Source organism: Hyperolius riggenbachi, chromosome 4 (genome assembly GCF_040937935.1).
Source record: "Hyperolius riggenbachi isolate aHypRig1 chromosome 4, aHypRig1.pri, whole genome shotgun sequence".
In the NCBI taxonomy this organism is placed as follows: Eukaryota; Metazoa; Chordata; class Amphibia; order Anura; family Hyperoliidae; genus Hyperolius; species Hyperolius riggenbachi.
In genome coordinates, this window is record NC_090649.1 from 269,245,595 (window position 1) to 269,264,830 (window position 19,236).

At 42.6% G+C, this 19,236-nt stretch overlaps 1 protein-coding gene across 2 annotated transcripts in view; it reads right to left on the reverse strand.

Moving 5' to 3' along the window:
* The window catches only part of ATG5 (autophagy related 5), a 231,162-nt gene that overhangs the window by 101,847 nt on the left and 110,079 nt on the right, over positions 1-19,236 (reverse strand). For both annotated transcript variants that reach the window (XM_068231243.1, XM_068231242.1), the window contains exon 6: positions 12,008-12,102. In XM_068231243.1, the coding sequence (XP_068087344.1) occupies positions 12,008-12,102 (95 nt within the window). The remainder of the gene's footprint in view (positions 1-12,007; positions 12,103-19,236) is intronic.

A 19,236-nucleotide genomic window follows, 5' to 3' on the forward strand; every position in this document is an offset into this window, starting at 1 on the left:
CGTTAGGGGACATCTCCTATTACCCTCTGTCACAATTTCGCCGCTCCTCGCCGCATTAAAAGTGGTTAAAAACAGTTTTAAAAAGTTTGTTTATAAACAAACAAAATGGCCACCAAAACAGGAAGTAGATTGATGTACAGTATGTCCACACATAGAAAATACATCCATACACAAGCAGGCTGTATACAGCCTTCCTTTAGAATCTCAAGAGATCATTTGTGTGTTTCTTTCCCCCTGCAGCTATCTTCCACTGAAGTGTCAGGCTATTTCTTCCTGCAGAGTGCAGACAGCTCTTCCTGTATGTAATTCCAAATTATGTGAAAGCCCAGCCAGCTCAGAGGAGGATTTATCCAGCTTGTAAAAGATAATAGAACAGAGAGAAGCTGCACTAATCTAAATATCACACAGGCAGTGTGCAGAGAGGGGCCTGGATGGGGGAGTTCATAGCAGAACCACAACACTGAAGAACTTGGCAGCCTTCCAGACACAGGCCTGACAAGTCTGACAAGAGAGAGATAAGTTGATTTATTACAGAGATGGTGATAGTAGAACGTGCTGCAGTAAGCCAGAACACATTAGAATAGCTTTTGGAACTTGTAGGATGATAAAAAACAGGATGCAATTTTTGTTACGGAGTCTCTTTAAGACCCAAGTGATAAGTGTCTGAAGATATACATCTTTATCTTTTCTTTGTGACCTTCATACCTGCAATCACTGAGACAAGTTGACGTTTTGTCACAGTTGTAGATTATAAATCCCATACCAAACTCCTCCATAACATGGAAATTTGCTATTTTAGCAGGTGCACACAACTAAAGAAGTTATTTTCATGCAAGAATTCGCATGCACACATCTCGTGAATTTACAACTTACTTGCAGTCATTAGATTAATTCAAATGAGTTTGCTTTAATTGTTAATTTGCAAATAATATTCAGAAATGTGGATATAATTGATAGTTGGTATGTTGTATATAACAATGTACCCTGCCAGTAAAAGATTGTATAACACAAATCAGTAAATACACGAGTCTTCAACCTATCAAAAAAAAACCAAAAAAAACCCCACATATAGCGCTTTTCTCCTGGCGGACGCCAGAGCTGCAGCCACTAGGACGCGCTCTATAGGCAGTAGCAGTGTTAGGGAGACTTGCCCAAGGTCTCCTACTGAATAGGTGCTGGCTTACTGAACAGGCAGAGCAGAGATTCGACCTTAAGAATATGATTACATTAGGGTATTAATGCAATACCTTAATTACTGACACAATTCAGAGAAATCAAGCGATATTTATCAAACAATAGTTATACACCCATTAACATGGCCACTCACAGATGGGCAAGTACTGCAATATAATGCTGTTCATGCAACGTGTCACCTTGAAGTGGACAATATGGTAAAGAAGTCTGTTAAACCTCTGTTTTCTAATTTCTGTTGGTAAAAATTAGGGGGTTCCAGTAGTGAAACATTCCAGATAAACTCAATTAACTTTTTTCTCAAATAGTCTTAGTATAGGAGAAGACAACAATATAAAAACAGAGAGCACTGAAAAATAAATCTTTATGGACTTATGAGTTTGTTCCAGGGCTGTGGAGTTGGTATAAAAATCGATACAAAAATCATCCCACTCCTCAGTTTATGAAATCTCTGGCTCCAGGTACCCAAAAATTGCTAGACTCCAATTCCTTAGTCTAATTCTTACCAAGGCTATGAATTTGGTGAATAAAATCATCTGACTCCGACGTTTATTGAAACCACGACTCCAGGTACTCAAAATTGCTCCGACTCCACAGCCAAACCAGTATCACCTGCACTTGTTGCCATATGAGAGTGTTACCTATACATCTACCTGTATACTGGCACTCAGGGCAGGCAACTGTTCCTCTATTTCGTGAGCCACCCTGTGCTAGTCTCTTAAAAACTTTCTGCAAAACGGATATTTATAAACAATTCATCTGTGGACCTTTAGAGAAAATAGGGCGTTTATAAAAGTCCAACTATTCTGCTAAAACACAAGCACACATTTTAAACGTTCAACCTATGACATGTAATGGTTAAACTGCAATTATCCTGTCGCCATCAGCACTCCAAAAGAATGTTGTCTATTAGAGGGGACCAAATCTTTTTTTTATTTGTATCTGACATAATAGCTTTTGGTTTTTCAAAACACATATTATACCAAAATGTTTTTGATCTCAGAAAGTGTTAGAAATTGTTGCTTCCAAGAGGTCATTATTGCATGTTTTGCTGCTGCGAAAATAAAGAATAAAAGTTGTGATTGAGATTTTGTTATGCCCTGTATTTTCCTACCTAGTAGGGCTTCAACTGGTTCTTTACGAATGAAAAAAACCTAGGTATTGTATATATCCACAATTTCTTGGCATTTGGACATTTCCACCATCATGATGCATCCTCTAGCACATGTGTCGAACTCCAGGCCTGGAGGGCCAGATCCATGCCAGTGTTTAGGATGGACTGAGAAAGAAAGGAATGTGTTCTACCTGATGGACCGCACATTTCCTGATTCAGACTCATCAATTCATTTGAGCTGTATCAAAAATGTGTGAGGATCTCGGCCCTCATAGGACCGGTTTGACATACCTGCTCTAAAGCATTTGCCAGCTGAGAGTCCCTTAAATTTGGCCTCAAGGGAAGGAACCAGGTACCGCTATAAAAAGGGAGAAGGTACGGGATATCACCCTAATAGGCTCGTCTCACCCATAAATATCCAATTAGACCAACAAAGAGTATGGGGAGCTTAGAGCTAGTGAAAAGTATAAATTTATTAATCATATATGGCAAGGCACCACAGACATACAACTGACAAACAAACATACACCCTCCCAATAAAAACTCTAGCGGAGCAAGCTGACATCTGGGATGATTGCGTATGAATTGGAGTGCACTCCTATCGAGTCAAAACGCACGCATGCATAATTCTTCAGGCCCAGGAAAACAACTGCATCCAAATAAAAAACGGAACTTGGTCGGGAATTATATTGCACACCAACCCGTGCGTATATCACAGTATACACGCCTCTGCAATGTCCGCTTACGCCCTCATTACAGACACCTTAGGTGTCTAACCTCAACCCCCGTAGCACTGTCAATCTTGAATACTAGCACTCACGTGACCTATAGTGCGATTGATGGCCGTGAATGGCGTGAATCAGCCGCCTCAGGGGAAACCTCTCCAATGGCTCGGCCTGTCGTAACTGGCAGACGTGTGCTCGGGCGCATAAGCGCATAGCGCACTTTCAATGTGCGGGGGGGGGGGGGGGGAGGGAGAGTGGCGGAGGCACGGGCGGTGATCCTCAGTCCCACTTCCGCATATGCAAGCGTCTCACGTGACGCGATTCATCACGGCCCACGTGACTTCTTCAGACGTGACGTAGGAAGGCGGCGTGGCTTCTTATAAACATAAGGAACGCCACCTCTCGGGTTAATCTCATGCGACTTAAAAGAGCCATAAAAAGTTCATCAGTCGCCATCATGTGGCCAAAAACAATTGGTGCATCACAAAACTTTTTAATGCCAAAAAGCTGTTGTCCTCAGAGGAAAGATTTTATATTCAAGTCTTTATTAAGGCCCTGGGGACGTAAGCTCCCACATTTATATATCCACATGGACTCTTCTCTTAACAGTTGTCTATCATAGTTCCCACGACGAGGGCTGATATTCAATTTATAAACCCCCATAAATCTCAAACCGGACACATCAGAATTGTGAACAGATTTAAAGTGTAAAGCTAGAGGATTTAGTTTCTTTTTGTCTATGGTGGTACTTCTAATATTGCTTATATGTTCTCCTATACGTGTATTCAAGGGTCTATATATGTTTTTGCGGGCGTGCTCACATTATGCTAACAGGTATTTAATCTTTTGCAACAACCGGATTCAACTGCAGCAGCCTCAGGAGCCTCTAACTGATACCCTCTGACGAAGGGACCCCCCCCCCCCCCCCGAAACGGCGCTGTCAGGGTATTATACCCCTATGGGACATTGCATTGCCACTTGCTCATTGCTTGCTATTTGCACTGTACTAATTGTGTAGTTGCTTTACTGTATGCCAATAGCTGTTTGATGCACTTTGCTGCTAATGTAGGCTTCATGTCTCTAGGGGGATTGTGTTGTTTAACCCTAGTGTATCCAGTGTATCCCATTGTTGTATTTTACATGTTCTCTGTCTTTGAACAGTTGTGTTTCTGACGATCTAATACAAACCTTTATGCAATCTACTTTGTTGGTGTGCGAGTCAAACATTTTTTACTGTATTTGTAGGACTGCTGTTGCAGTCTGGTTTATAGACTTAGCACCCATTTGTTCTAATATGTGACTCAATACTTGTGTGAACCAGGTGTGCAAACCTTTTTCCATTCAATTTTCTATATATGTTTTTCCAATATATATTAAAGAGACACTGAAGCGAAAAAAAATATATGATATAGTGAATTGGTTGTGTACTATGAATAATTACTAGAAGATTAGCAGCAAAGAAAATCTTCTCATATTTTTATTTTCAGGTATATAGTGTTTTTTCTAACATTGCATCATTCTATAATATGTGCAGATTACACAACGCTCAGCATTCAAAATGATTCTTTCAGAGCAGTCTGTGAACTAATGACCTCTCCTCTGGCAGAGAAAAAGAAATTTGTTCACTAACAGTTGAGATAAGTCAGAAAACAGCCCTCTCCACCACTTTGAAAGTCGTAGAGCTTATGGCTTTTTTGCATAGAGATAACAACTAGAGTTTCTTAACTCTTCCTGTACTGGAAACAATTAGACTGATATATCTGATCTTAATGTTTTATTTCTTAGCTGTACTACACATACAAATCATAATATTATCATTTTTTTTTTCGCTTCAGTGTCTCTTTAAGTCACAGGGACATCTAATTTGATACACAACACGAGTAGTACTACAAGTTATACGATCATTGATAAAGAACGATTTAGATCTATCATAATTAAAAAATTGATTACCTTTTTGAACGTATCTACATACATCGCAATCCAGGCATTCATGCATGCCTTTTTTGGCCTTAGTCCCACCAGCACTGCCACTCCACCCAAATTCACTTCTGACCAAAAGGTCATTTAGATTAGTACCTCTTTTTGCAGCCATATGTGGGTACTCACCCACAATCTTGGCCATAATTGGATCCCTGCGAAGCAAATGCCAATGCCTCTGCAGGATCTGTTTTATTTCCATGAAGTGGGCATTGTATGGAGTCACAATACGCGGGATGTTATCACCAACTGTACGTGCATTCTGTATAGGACCTTTCTTCCCAGCAAAAAGATCATTTCTGTTTCTGGCCAAAGCTCTCTTATATGCGGTGATAATGATCCTATTTGGGTACCCCCTTGACCGCAGTCTAGCTCTCAAATCCCCCGCCTCTTTTTCAAAATCCTCAATATTACTACAGTTCCTGCGCAATCGCAGGAACTGTCCTGTGGGCACGGCCCATTTTTGTGCGGGAAGATGAGAGCTTTCAGCAGACAAGAGGGTATTCCCCGCCATAGGCCTGCTGTATGTACTGGTAACCAAAGTAGTACCCTCTTTTTTAATAGTCAGATCCAGGAAGGAGATTTCTTTTGGATCACAAGTATATGTTAGGAAGATATTTATGTTGTTAACATTCAATTCAGCGACAAACAACTTTAGGTCTAGTTCCGACCCTCTCCATAACATGAATATATCGTCCACATAACGAATTCAGAGGGCGACGTGCTCCGCGTACCCACGCATGCACCTCACTACCTCCTGCTCCCAATAACCAAGGTGAAGGCATGCGTAGGACGGGGAGCACGCCGCCCCCATAGTCACACCCCTCTTCTGCCTGTAAATAGAACCTCCAAATTCAAAGAAATGATTCTCAAGGATCAGCCTCATGGCTTCCAAAACAAATTCAGCATGGGCTTCATGGCCCTCATAATAGCTATTTAGAAAATATTCGAATGCCTCCAAACCCTCTGCATTAGGGATAGAAGTAAGAAGGGACTCAACATCAAGTCCTACGAGCAGCCAGTCCACCTCAACATGTACACCCCTGATGCCAGCCAACACGTCCCCGGTGTCCATAACAGAGGAGGGTAATTTAGTAACAATACTCTTAACCTTTAGATCTACATAGGTGGCCAATTTTTCCAGAGGACCATTATTACCCGAGATTATTGGGCGACCCGGGGGATTATTCAGATCCTTGTGTGTCTTTGGCAAAAAGTAAAAGGTAGGGATCGTATATTCCGAGATGAGCAAAAATGTAATCTCTTTTTCTGTCAGAACACCTTCCAGAAAGCCCCATTGTACCTTCAAATTAATTTTCTCCATCAATTCTTTAAAGGGGCTAACGCCAATTCTTTCATAAGTAGATCGATCACTCAGCAATCTCCTAGCTTCTTTTTCATAGTTAATCCTAGTCATCACAACCACATTCCCTCCCTTGTCACTTTTTTTAATTATAATTCTAGGGTTTGACTGGAGAGATTTTAGGGCCTCTCTCTCCATCTTGGAAAGATTATCCCGACCTTTTTTTCCCCAATCAATCCCTTTCAAATCCTCGGCTACAAAATCCATAAACATGGATGCATGTCTATTAGAGACAAGGGAGAGCATGAAACCGGATCTCGGATGAACCTTCACATGCAAAGTATTGGGGCATATCACAGGATCAACCTCCCCAAAAAGGTGATCCAAGTCATAATCATCTACATCAATGGGGGAAGGGGGATTGTCACCCACCAGGGACGTCAGGGGTGTACATGCGTTTTAAGAGGACCCTGCGCAAAAAAAGTTGGACATCCTTGAAGGCCTCGAATTCACAGCCTCTTTGTTTTGGGCAAAAGCTGAGTCCTCTCTTCAATAGAGATCTGAGTTTCAGTTAATACCTTATCAGTTAAATTTACGACATCTAAAGATTCATCAGGGTGATCAACACCCATGTCTAACGGGACGACCCCTTGCTCTGTCTCTGCCTCGTCTGCATCCCTATCCCTTCTTCGTCTTCCTCTTCTGCCCCTCCTCCTTTTCCTTTTCCTAAAAAACTAGGGTCATTACGTTTATCTTTATTCCTATAACTGTTATTCCTCCGTATCCTATTGTTTTTATTTAGTTTCCCCTTACCTCTAGGGTTACTAGGGCCCGAGCCATCCTCATGTCCCGAGGTATCAGCACCTGATTCCTCTGAGTTGCTGCCCCAGCCGACTCTCCTGCCTGGTCCATGCCTGCTTCCATATTTTCGTCCACTTAAAGGGAACCTTAACTGCCGTGGAAAAATAAATTCACTTACCTGGGGGCTTTCCCAAGCCTCCTGCAGCCGTCCGGTGCCCGCGCCGGTCCTTCGGTGCCCTCCGGTCTCCCTCCGCCGCTAAGTTTCGATTTCGGACGACTGCCAGTCATCCTCGGGCCTCTTCCGCATTCCTCGTCGTAAACTGCAGTAAAGCGCGTCCGCATGACGCCAAACGCGTCATCGCATGACGCCAAACGCGTCATGCGGACGCGCTTTACTGCAGTTTACGACGAGGAATGCGGAAGAGGCCTGAGGACGACTGGCAGTCGTCCGAAATCGAAACTTAGCGGCGGAGGGAGACCGGAGGGCACCGAAGGACCGGCGCGGGCACAGGACGGCTGCAGGAGGCTTGGGAAAGCCCCGAGGTAAGTGAATTTATTTTTCCACGGCAGTTAAGGTTCCCTTTAAATTAAAAATGTCCCCATTTTTATAATCTTCAACATCTCTTGCAAATTTCTTGTCTTTAATCTCTCTAATTCTTTCCTGTTCCTTTTCCAAATCATTCTTTAATCTCTCATTTAACTCACCAAAGGAGTCTTTTTCTTTATATTCATTCAATTTTAATGCGCTGATCTATAATTCCTTTTCTATATCCTTGAATTGAATTTTTTCCTCTTTAACAAAAATTTTCATAATCCTCAATCCATGTGATTTGCATTCTTTTTCCCATTCTGGAAGCATGCGTAAAGTCTGTAGGTGTTCGGCCGGGGCCACCCTTTCTTGGATTCCCCTAGGGATAATGCTTTTGTCAATGTATCTATCCATGCTTATGATCTCCAACTTTTTCTTTATAAATTTTATAGAGATACGTTTATGTAAGCGAAACAAGCGTACCAATAATAATTTATCCTCACTTGCCACTTCGTCCTCTATTCCCTCAAAGGCATCATCTGAATCTCCCGATGTATCAAATTTAGGTATATAGGCCATATTGATAACTCAAATCAAAGCTATTTGTAATGAAAAAATCACCAGGGATATCAAAATCGTAACAAATATAACACAGCTATAAAAAGGGAGAAGGTACGGGATATCACCCTAATAGGCTCGTCTCACCCATAAATATCCAATTAGACCAACAAAGAGTATGGGGAGCTCAGAGCTAGTGAAAAAGTATAAATTTATTAATCATATATGGCAAGGCACCACAGACATACAACTGACAAACAAACATATACCCTCCCAATAAAAACACTAGCGGAGCAAGCTGACATCTGGGATGATTGCGTATGAATTGGACTGCACTCCTATATAGTAAAACGCATGCATGCATAATTCTTCAGGCCCAGGAAAACAACTGCATCCAAACCAAAAAACGGAACTTGGTCGGGAATTATATTGCACACCAACCCGTGTGTATATCACAGTATACACGCCTCTGCAATGTCCGCTTACGCCCTCATTACAGACACCTTAGGTGTCTAACCTCAACCCCCGTAGCACTGTCAATCTTTCCTCTGAGGACAACAGCTTTATGGCATTAAAAAGTTTTGTGATGCACCAATTGTTTTTGGCCACATGATGGCGACTGATGAACTTTTTATGGCTCTTTTAAGTCGCATGAGATTAACCCGAGAGGTGGGCGTTCCTTATGTTTATAAGAAGTTACGCCGCCTTCCTGAAGAAGACACGTGGGCCGTGACGAAACGCGTCACGTGAGATGCTTGCATATGCGGAAGTGGGACTGAGGATCACCGCTCGTGCCTCCGCCACTCTCCCTCCCCCCCCCCCCGCACATTGAAAGTGCGCTATGCGCTTATGCGCCTATGCACCCGAGCACACGTCTGCCAGTTACGACAGGCCGAGCCATTGGAGAGGTTTCCCCTGAGACGGCTGATTCACGCCATTCACGGCCATCAATCGCACTATAGGTCACGTGAGTGCTAGTATTCAAGATTGACAGTGCTACGGGGGTTGAGGTTAGACACCTAAGGTGTCTGTAATGAGGGCGTAAGCGGACATTGCAGAGGTGTGTATACTGTGATATACACACGGGTTGGTGTGCAATATAATTCCCGACCAAGTTCCGTTTTTTGTTTGGATGCAGTTGTTTTCCTGGCCCTGAAGAATTATGCATGCATGCGTTTTGACTATATAGGAGTGCACTCCAATTCATACGCAATCATCCCAGATGTCAGCTTGCTCCGCTAGTGTGTGGGAGGGTATATGTTTGTTTGTCAGTTGTATGTCTGTGGTGCCTTGCCATATATGATTAATAAATTTATACTTTTTCACTAGCTCTGAGCTCCCCATACTCTTTGTTGGTCTAAAGGAACCAGGTACCACCTTTATAAGAGTTAACTTCAACTAAGCTGCAGGAAACTGAACCTTTAGGGAATTGCATCCAAATGCGTCTTAAGTCCTCTTGCTCCAGAGTTACTCACAGATCTCCTTCCCATCATCTAATCTAATTAGGTGATTTCTGCATATGACCTGAGTGAAGCTCATAAGTTTTCTTATGTGGTTCTAGAGAGAGGGGAAACTGTTGCCACTGGGGATTCTCACATATAGTAGGCTATTTGATAGCATGGGAAGGTTTCTTGTACAGGCATGTTAGCATGTTCCTATAATTGTGGCAAGGATTTGATGCCAGTGTCAGTGCTTAGGCTATAAATAGTGGTGAGGTGATTGGATCAGTGACTGTTCTGAAGGTGGGGGAGTAACCTTAGGAGATTTTTAATGGGGTACAATATATTTTCCTCCAGATCAACCCACAGTAATATCCGCTGACCACATTGCCACTTGTGCCATCTGGGCAGCTTTGTAGTTATTTAATAGATTAGTAAGGGATAAACATAACTAAATTAAATACTTCTAGCACTCTAAAAGTCCCTTATAGTCTGAAATTAGGGAGGATAGTTTGGACAGTCCATTTATTATCAGCTTAGGCCATTTCGGTGCAGGGGAAGCCAAAAAAGTATCACCCGGTTCCTGCACAAACTCCGGCCCCGCGCTGATTAGTATTCCCCCTCCAAGTTGTGACAACCAAGGGGGACACATTATTTGCAGGCTGACGAGTTACCCCTTTTTTCCTACTAATTTGTGCAGTGCCTGGCTGAAACTCCGAGTGCCCAAATCAGGCGTGCAACGCTGCACCGAAATCAGCTGCATCGAGTTTGCTTTATACATTGTTGTGTAATAATTTGTTCTAGATACTCCTAAATTAGGGTTCCTAGTTTGCTCATTATAAAAATCAAATGCCTCACTAAAGGAGTCATACAATATTTGTAAGACTCCATAAGCATTTGTTAACACTTCTGACAAAAAATGATTTGATAAAATAATTAGAACAAAAATATAGACTATTAGATCTATGGCTAAATAGAGCAGTTTGGCAAGTGTGAATGCATCAGGTAACATTCATGGTAATAGCTGTAATTTCCGTTCCCAATTAATCATTAGTTTCACAATGAGTAGCTATTTTGACAATATTCGTATACTCCCTCATCAAAGGAACCCACTATAGAAAATTCGGGTGTTATACATGAGGGGGAATGCAGTTTGCACCATTTAGCTAAAGGGACATTCCACTTCAGAAAAGTTTAGTACAGTACAATTAGCTCGCCTCGACATACTGCAAGGATTAATGGCAATATTATTTCAGCCTGATCATTTTGTTCCTATGTGCATTTAACAAACAAACAACAAACAAACACAGAACATTTATATCGCGCTTTTCTTCTCCTGGCGGGCTCAAAGCGCCAGAGCTGCAGCCACTAGGACGCACTCTATAGGCAGTAGCAGTGTTAGGGAGACTTGCCCAAAATCTTCTTCTGAATAGGTGCAGGCTTACTGAACAGGCAGAGCCAAGATTCGAACCCAGGTCTCCAATGTCAGAGGCAGAGCCCTTAACCATTACACTCTCCAGCCACCATTTAAAACACAGTTTGTCAACATTGTTCCTAACAAAGACAGTGATATAATAATCCATGTTTGTAGCCACTCAATATATTTATCCAGAGAATGAAAAAGTAACAAAATGTTCCTACAGCTAATTACTCCTGCAGCAAGGCAGGAGTACGGCAGAGTACAGTTACTGTGACCGAGATTGCAAAGAAGTGCAATGTAAGCTGGCAGTTTTGGAAAATGTAAGGCGAAAGGAAAAAACATTCTTTAAGCTGGAAAAAACACCTGTGCAGAATCCGTTTATCTTCCTGGCAATTTCATAAACAAAGCAAAATTTCCATTTAGGTATCTCAAAAGTGAATGCACCTCATGGAACTACAAAAACTGATGTGTTATACTGCAATGTGAAAATCAGCAAAGCAGGTTCAAACATACCTGTACTGTTCCTCTGTAGTGGCTTTGACTCACTAAGGTCCATCTTAGGAAGATTTGTTTAATCTTTATCCCTGAGTAGCTCCACTCTAAACCCACTTGCACAGAATTGCCACTAAGGTATATTTGAGACAGCAATGAAATAGACTGTGCAGAAGCAATGTTTACTGCTACCCAAATATGGAATTATTTTTTGGTAGTGCTCACTTGAAACTATCATAGCCACATACTTTTAGTAATAAAGCTACATTTAACCTTTACTGCGAAACATAAATCTTCAATTATCACATTTTTCTTATAATGCGTTGTGCAAGGATTAGTATATGTACACATCAAATTTCAGCACAGGCTTCTCAGACTGGAGTATATTTATATTGCTTCATGACTAGATCCATGTGATTTAGAAATCTCTTTAAAACCTGGTTTAAGACGTCACTTACCACATATATCCGAAAAGGTATGTAACGAAACCCCCCTTCTTCTGGTGTCTGCTCCATTAGCTTTCGATTTATGGCCCAAAACTGATCAAATTTGTCTAGAAAAAAATAAAATAAAAAACAATTATATTTTGAGCAAAAATTTGTGAAAAATCATACAAACACTCAGCAGAGTAAAAACATAAAAGTATTAAGAGATGGATATTTTAGGCTCCTGATTGTTACCTGTAGAATTAATTAAAATATTACTGCACATTTTACATATCCTAAGCAATTGTAAACTGATCAAGATGTTACACTGGCAATAAAGTGCACCTGAAGTGACATAATGAGATGAGCATAGGTGCATATAGTACTGGTCCTAATAACAAATTGACTGATGTTCCTTTCTGTTTTTCTAGTACAGCAAGAGTTAAAAAAAAACTAGATTTGTTATCTATGCAAAGGATCTTGTCGAACAGCTTGTCAACTTTGGCTTGATTTCCTGAAAAGTAAATAGATTCCCAAACAGTGAGATACGGATTCTGATAAGGTTTTAGCGCAATAAAGTTTAAAGAGTCATTATCCCTCTTTCTTTTTTAGTTTAACATGAAAGATTTCAACTCCAAACAGCAGCTGTGATCGTCTGATGTAATCAAAAAATAAGCCATTAAACTGAAATTCAAAAATATGAGACACATTTCTATGTTATTAAAGTTTTACCATTGGTACTACACACAATTAATGATCTTATAAACGTATTTACACACGCACGCACGCACGCACGCACACACACGAATCAATTTTATTGGAATTCCACATGACAGACCAATACAAAGTGGTGTACACATAAGAAGTGGAATGAAAATCATACATGATTCTAAACATTTTTTACAAATAAATAACTGCAAAGTGCTGTGTGCATAATTATTCGGCACCCTTTGATCTGAGTGCAGTCAGTTGCCTATAGACATTGCCTAAAGAGTGATAATGACTAAATAGTTGTTACACCTGTGTGTAATTACACCTGTGTGTAATCTAATGTCAGTACAAATACAGCTGCTCTGTGACAGCCTCAGAGGTTGTCTAAGGCCTGGTGCACACCAAAAACCGCTAGCAGATCCGCAAAATGCTAGCAGATTTTGAAACGCTTTTTCTTCTTTTTCTGTAGCCTTTCAGCTAGCATTTTGCGGTTTTGTGAAGCGTTTTTGGTGTAGTAGATTTCATTTATTGTCACAGTAAGCTGTTACTGAACAGCTACGGTAACAAAAACCGCCTGGCAAACCGCTCTGAAGTGCCGTTTTTCAGAGCGGTTTGCGTTTTTCCTATACTTAACATTGAGGCAGAAACGCATCCGCAATCCAAAATCTGCAGCAGCCCGGGAGTATGAGTTTCTGCAAAACGCCTCCCGCTCTGGTGTGCACCAGTCCATTGAAATACATTACCCAAGCGGATCCGCACCCGCAAGCGGATCGCAAACCGCAGCAGAACCGCTCTGGTGTGCACTAGGCCTAAGAGAATATTAGGAGCTACAACACCGTGAAGTCCAAAGAACACACAAGACAGGTCAGGGATCAAGTTATTGAGAAATTTAAAGCAGGCTTAGGCTACAAAAAGATTTCCAAAGCCTTGAACATCCCACAGAGCACTGTTCAAGCGATCATTCAGAAATGGAAGGAGTATGGCACAACTGTAAACCTACCAAGACAAGGCTATCCACCTAAACTCACAGGCCGAACAAAGAGAGCGCTGATCAGAAATGCAGTCAAGAGGCCCATGGTGACTCTGGACGAGCTGCAGAGATCTACAGCTCAGGTGGGAGACTCTGTCCATAGTACAACTATTAGTCATGCACTGTACAAAGTTGGCCTTTATGGAAGAGTGGCAAGAAGAAAGGCATTGTAAACAGAAAGCACAAGAAGTCCCGTTTGCAGTTTGCCACAAGCCATGTGGCGGACACAGCAACCATGTGGAAGAAGGTGCTCTGGTCAGATGAGACCAAAATGGAACTTTTTGGCCAAAATGCAAAACGCTATGTGTGGCGGAAAACTAACACTGCACATCAATCTGAACACAACATCCCCACTGTCAAATATGGTGGTGGCAGCATCATGCTCGGGGGGTGCTTCTCTTCAGCAGGGACAGGGAAGCTGGTCAGAGTTGATGGGAAGATGGATGGAGCCAAATACAGGGCAAACTTGGAAGAAAACCTCTTGCAGACTGCAAAATACTTGAGACTGGGGCGGAGGTTCACCTTCCAGCAGGACAATGACCCTAAATATAAAGCCAGGGCAACAATGGAATGGTTTAAAACAAAATATATCTATGTGTTAGAATGGCCCAGTCAAAGTCCAGATCTAAATCCAATCGAGAATCTGTGGCAAGATCTGAAAACTGCTGTCCATCTAATCTGACTGAGCTGGAGCTGTTTTGCAAAGAAGAATGGGCAATGATATCAGTCTCTAGATGTGCAAAGCTGGTAGAGACATACCCTAAAAGACTGGCAGCTGTAATTGCAGCAAAAGGTGGTTCTACACAGGATTGACTCAGGGGGCCGAATAATTACGCACACCCCACTTTGCAGTTATTTATTTGTAAAAAATGTTTGGAATGATGTATGATTTTCGATCCACTTCTCACATGTACAACACTTTGTATTGGTCTTTCACGTGGAATTCCAATAAAATTGAAGCGTGTGTGGCAGTAATGTGACAAAATGTGGAAAACGTCAAGGGGGCCGAATACTTTTGCAATCCACTGTATATATATATATATATATATACACATATACATATATATATATATATATATATATATATATACATATACATATACATATATATATATATATATATATATACATACACAGTGGTGTGAAAAACTATTTGCCCCCTTCCTGATTTCTTATTCTTTTGCATGTTTGTCACACTTAAATGTTTCTGCTCATCAAAACCCGTTAACTATTAGTCAAAGATAACATAATTGAACACAAAATGCAGTTTTAAATGATGTTTTTTATTATTTAGTGAGAAAAAAACCTCAAAACCTACATGGCCCTGTGTGAAAAAGAAATTGCCCCCTGAACCTAATAACTGGTTGGGCCACCCTTAGCAGCAATAACTGCAATCAAGCATTTGCGATAACTTGCAACGAGTCTTTTACAGCGCTCTGGAGGAATTTTGGCCCACTCATCTTTGCAGAATTGTTGTAATTCTGCTGTATTTGAGGGTTTTCTAGCATGAACCGCCTTTTTAAGGTCATGCCACAATATCTCAATAGGATTCAGGTCAGGACTTTGACTAGGCCTCTCCAAAGTCTTCATTTTGTTTTTCTTCAGCCATTCAGAGGTGGATTTGCTGGTGTGTTTTGGGTCATTGTCCTGCTGCAGCACCCAAGATCGCTTCAGCTTGAGTTGACGAACAGACGGCCGGACATTCTCCTTCAGGATTTTTTGGCAGACAGTAGAATTCATGGTTCCATCTATCACAGCATGCCTTCCAGGTCCGGAAGCAGCAAAACAACCCCAGACCATCACACTACCACCACCATATTTTACTGTTGTTATGATGTTCTTCTGCTGAAATGCTGTGTTACTTCTACGCCAGATGTAACGGGACACGCACCTTCCAAAAAGTTCAACTTTTGTCTCGTCGGTCCACAAGGTATTTTCCCAAAAGTCTTGGCAATCATTGAGAGGTTTTTTTTTAGCAAAATTGAGACGAGCCTTAATGTTCTTTTTGCTTACAAGTGGTTTGCGCCTTGGATATCTTCCATGCAGGCCGTTTTTGCCCAGTCTCTTTCTTATGGTGGAGTCGTGAACACTGACCTTTATTGAGGCAAGTAAGGCCTGCAGTTCTATAGATGTTGTCCTGGGGTCTTTTGTGGCCTCTCGGATGAGTTTTCTCTGCGCTCTTGGGGTAATTTTGGTCGGCCGGCCACTCCCGGGAAGGTTCATCACTGTTCCATGTGTTTGCCATTTGTGGATAATGGCTCTCACTGTGGTTTGCTGGAGTCCGAAAGCTTTAGAAATGGCTTTATAACCTTTACCAGACTGATAGATTTCAATTACAGTACTTTTGTTCGTATTTGTTCCTGAATTTCTTTGGATCTTGGCATGATGTCTAGCTTTTGAGGTGCTTTTGGTCTACTTCTCTGTGTTAGATAGCTAATATTTAAGGGATTTCTTGATTGAAACAGGTGTGGCAGTAATCAGGCCTAGGGGTGACTACAGAAATTGAACTCAGGTGTAATAAACCACATTTAAGTTATTTTTTAACAAGGGGGGGGCAATCACTTTTTCACACAGGGCCATGTAGATTTGGAGGTTTTTTTCCTCACTAAATAATAAAAACCATCATTTAAAACTGCATTTTGTGTTCAATTAGGTTATCTTTGACTAATAGTTAACGGTTTTTGATGAGCAGAAACATTTTAAGTGTGACAAACATGCAAAAGAATAAGAAATCAGGAAGGGGGCAAAAAGTTTTTCACACCACTGTATGTATATATATATATATATATATATATATATATATATATATATATATATATATATATATATATATATACACATACATTTATTTATTTAGTAGGGCACTGTTCTAAAATTGTGGATCATGGATTATGCTTAAAGGGACACTTAAGTCAAACAAAAAAAAAGAGTTTTACTCACCTGGGGCTTCCAATAGCCCCCTGCAGCTGTCTGGTGCCATCGCTGTCTCCCTCCGATTCTCCTGGCCCTGCCGGCAGCCACTTCCTGTTTCGGTGACAGGAGCTGACAGGCTGGGGACGCGAGTGATTCTTCGCATTCCTGGCCACAATAGCGCCATCTATGCTGCTATAGCATATATCATATACCATATAGCAACATTGAGGGTGCTAATGTGTCTGGGAACGCGAAGAATCACTCGCGTCCCCAGCCTGTCAGCTCCTGTCACCGAAACAGGAAGTGGCTGCCGGCGGGGTCAGGAGGATCGGAGGGAGACGGCGAGGGTACCGGACAGCTGCAGGGGGCTATTGGAAGCCCTAGGTGAGTAAAACTCATTTTTTTTGTTTGACTTAAGTGTCCCTTTAACCACATAACGACCGCCTACAGCCGAAAGGCATAGGTTGGGCCTAAACGACCGCAATACGCCCATCGGCGGCGGGTCGTTATGTGGCTGCTGGCCGGGGATCGCACGCTGTTATGCGCGCGCATCCTCCGGCAATAGGCTCCGCCCACCCGCAACGTCAACCCGCTGGCCAATCGGAAGCGCCGGTGGGTTGTTAACCCGACGATCACCGCATAGGAAGCGTATAATACGCTTTGTAATGTATACAAAGCGTATTATACAGGCTGCCTCTTGCCCTGGTGGTCCCAGTGATCGAGGGACCACCAGGGCAGGCTGCAGCCACCCTAATGTGCACCCAAGCACACTGATCTGCCCCTCCCCCCCCGCCCTCTGATCGCCAACAGCACTCCTCAGACTCCCCCCTGCCCACCCCCCAGACCCATGATTGCACCCAATCACCCCCCTAATCACCCATCAATCACTCCCTGTCACTATCAGCGCTATTTTTTACATTAGGTCCTAAACTGCCCCCTGGGGGCTCCTGATCCCCCCCCCCCCCCCCACTGTACTGTATACATCTATTCTCTCCACTAATCACCTGTCAATCACCTATCAATCACCCCTGTCACTAACACTGCCCCCTGGGGGCTCCTGATCACCCCCCCCCACACCCTCAGATCCTGCCCAGACCCCTCCCATGTACTGTATACATCTATCCTCCCCTGTAATCACCTGTCAATCACCCGTCAATCACCCCCTGTCACTGCCACCCATCAGATTAGACCCTAACCTGCCTCTTACAGGCATCTGATCACCCCCTGTCACCCTCAGATTGCCCGCAGACCCACCCTCAGATCACCTCCAAAGTGCATTGTTTACATCTGTTCTGCCATCGAATCACCCACTGATCACCCATCAATCACCCCCTGTCACTGTTAGCCATCAGATCAGACCCCTATCTGCCCCTAGGGCACCCAATCACCCGCCCACACCCTCAGACCCCAGCCCTGATCACCTCGCCAGTGCGTTGCTTGCATCTATTCCTCCCTCTAATCACACCTTGAGACACCCATCAATCACCTCCTGTCACCCCCTAGCACACCTACCCATCAGACCAGGCCCTAATTTGCCCTGTGTGGGCTCCTAATCACTCGGCCAAACCCTCAGATCCCCCTCAGACCCCCTTCCGATCACCTCCCCAGTGCATTGATTGCATCCATTTTCCCCTCTAATCACCCCCTGAGACACCCATCAATCAATCACCTCCTGTCACCCCCCTAGCACTCCTATCCATCAGATCAAGCCTAATACAACCTGTCATCTAAGAGGCCACCCTGCTTATGACCGGTTCCACAAAAGTCGCCCCCTCATAGACCACCTGTCATCAAAATTTGCAGATGCTTATACCCCTGAACAGTCATTTTGAGGCATTTGATTTCCAGACTACTCCTCTCGGTTTTGGGCCCCTAAAATGCCAGGGCAGTATAGGAACCCCACAAGTGACCCCATTTTAGAAAAAAAAAAGACACCCCAAGGTATTCCGTTAGGTGTATGACGAGTTCATAGAAGATTTTATTTTTTTATCAAGTTAGCGGAAATTGATTTTTATTGTTTTTTTCACAAAGTGTCATTTTCCACTAACTTGTGACAAAAAATAAAATCTTCTATGAACTCACCATACACCTAACGGAATACCTTGGGGTGTCTTCTTTCTAAAATGGGGTCACTTGTGGGGTTCCTATACTGCCCTGGCATTTTAGGGGCCCTAAACCGTGAGGAGTAGTCTAGAAACCAAATGCCTCAAAATGACCACTGAATAGGACGTTGGGCCCCTTAGTGTACCTAGGCTGCAAAAAAAGTGTCACACATGTGGTATTGTCGTACTCAGGAGAAGTAGTATAATGTGTTTTGGAGTGTATTTTTACACATACCCATGCTGGGTGGGAGAAATATCTCTGTAAATTACAATTTTTTTTAATTTTTTTTTTACACACAATTGTCCATTTTCAGAGATATTTCTCCCACCCAGCATGGGTATGTGTAAAAATACACCCCAAAACACATTGTACTACTTCTCCCGAGTACGGCGATACCACATGTGTGGCACTTTTTTGCAGCCTAGGTGCGCTAAGGGGGCCAACGTCCTATTCACAGGTCATATTGAGGCATTTGGTTTCTAGACTACTCCTCACGGTTTAGGGC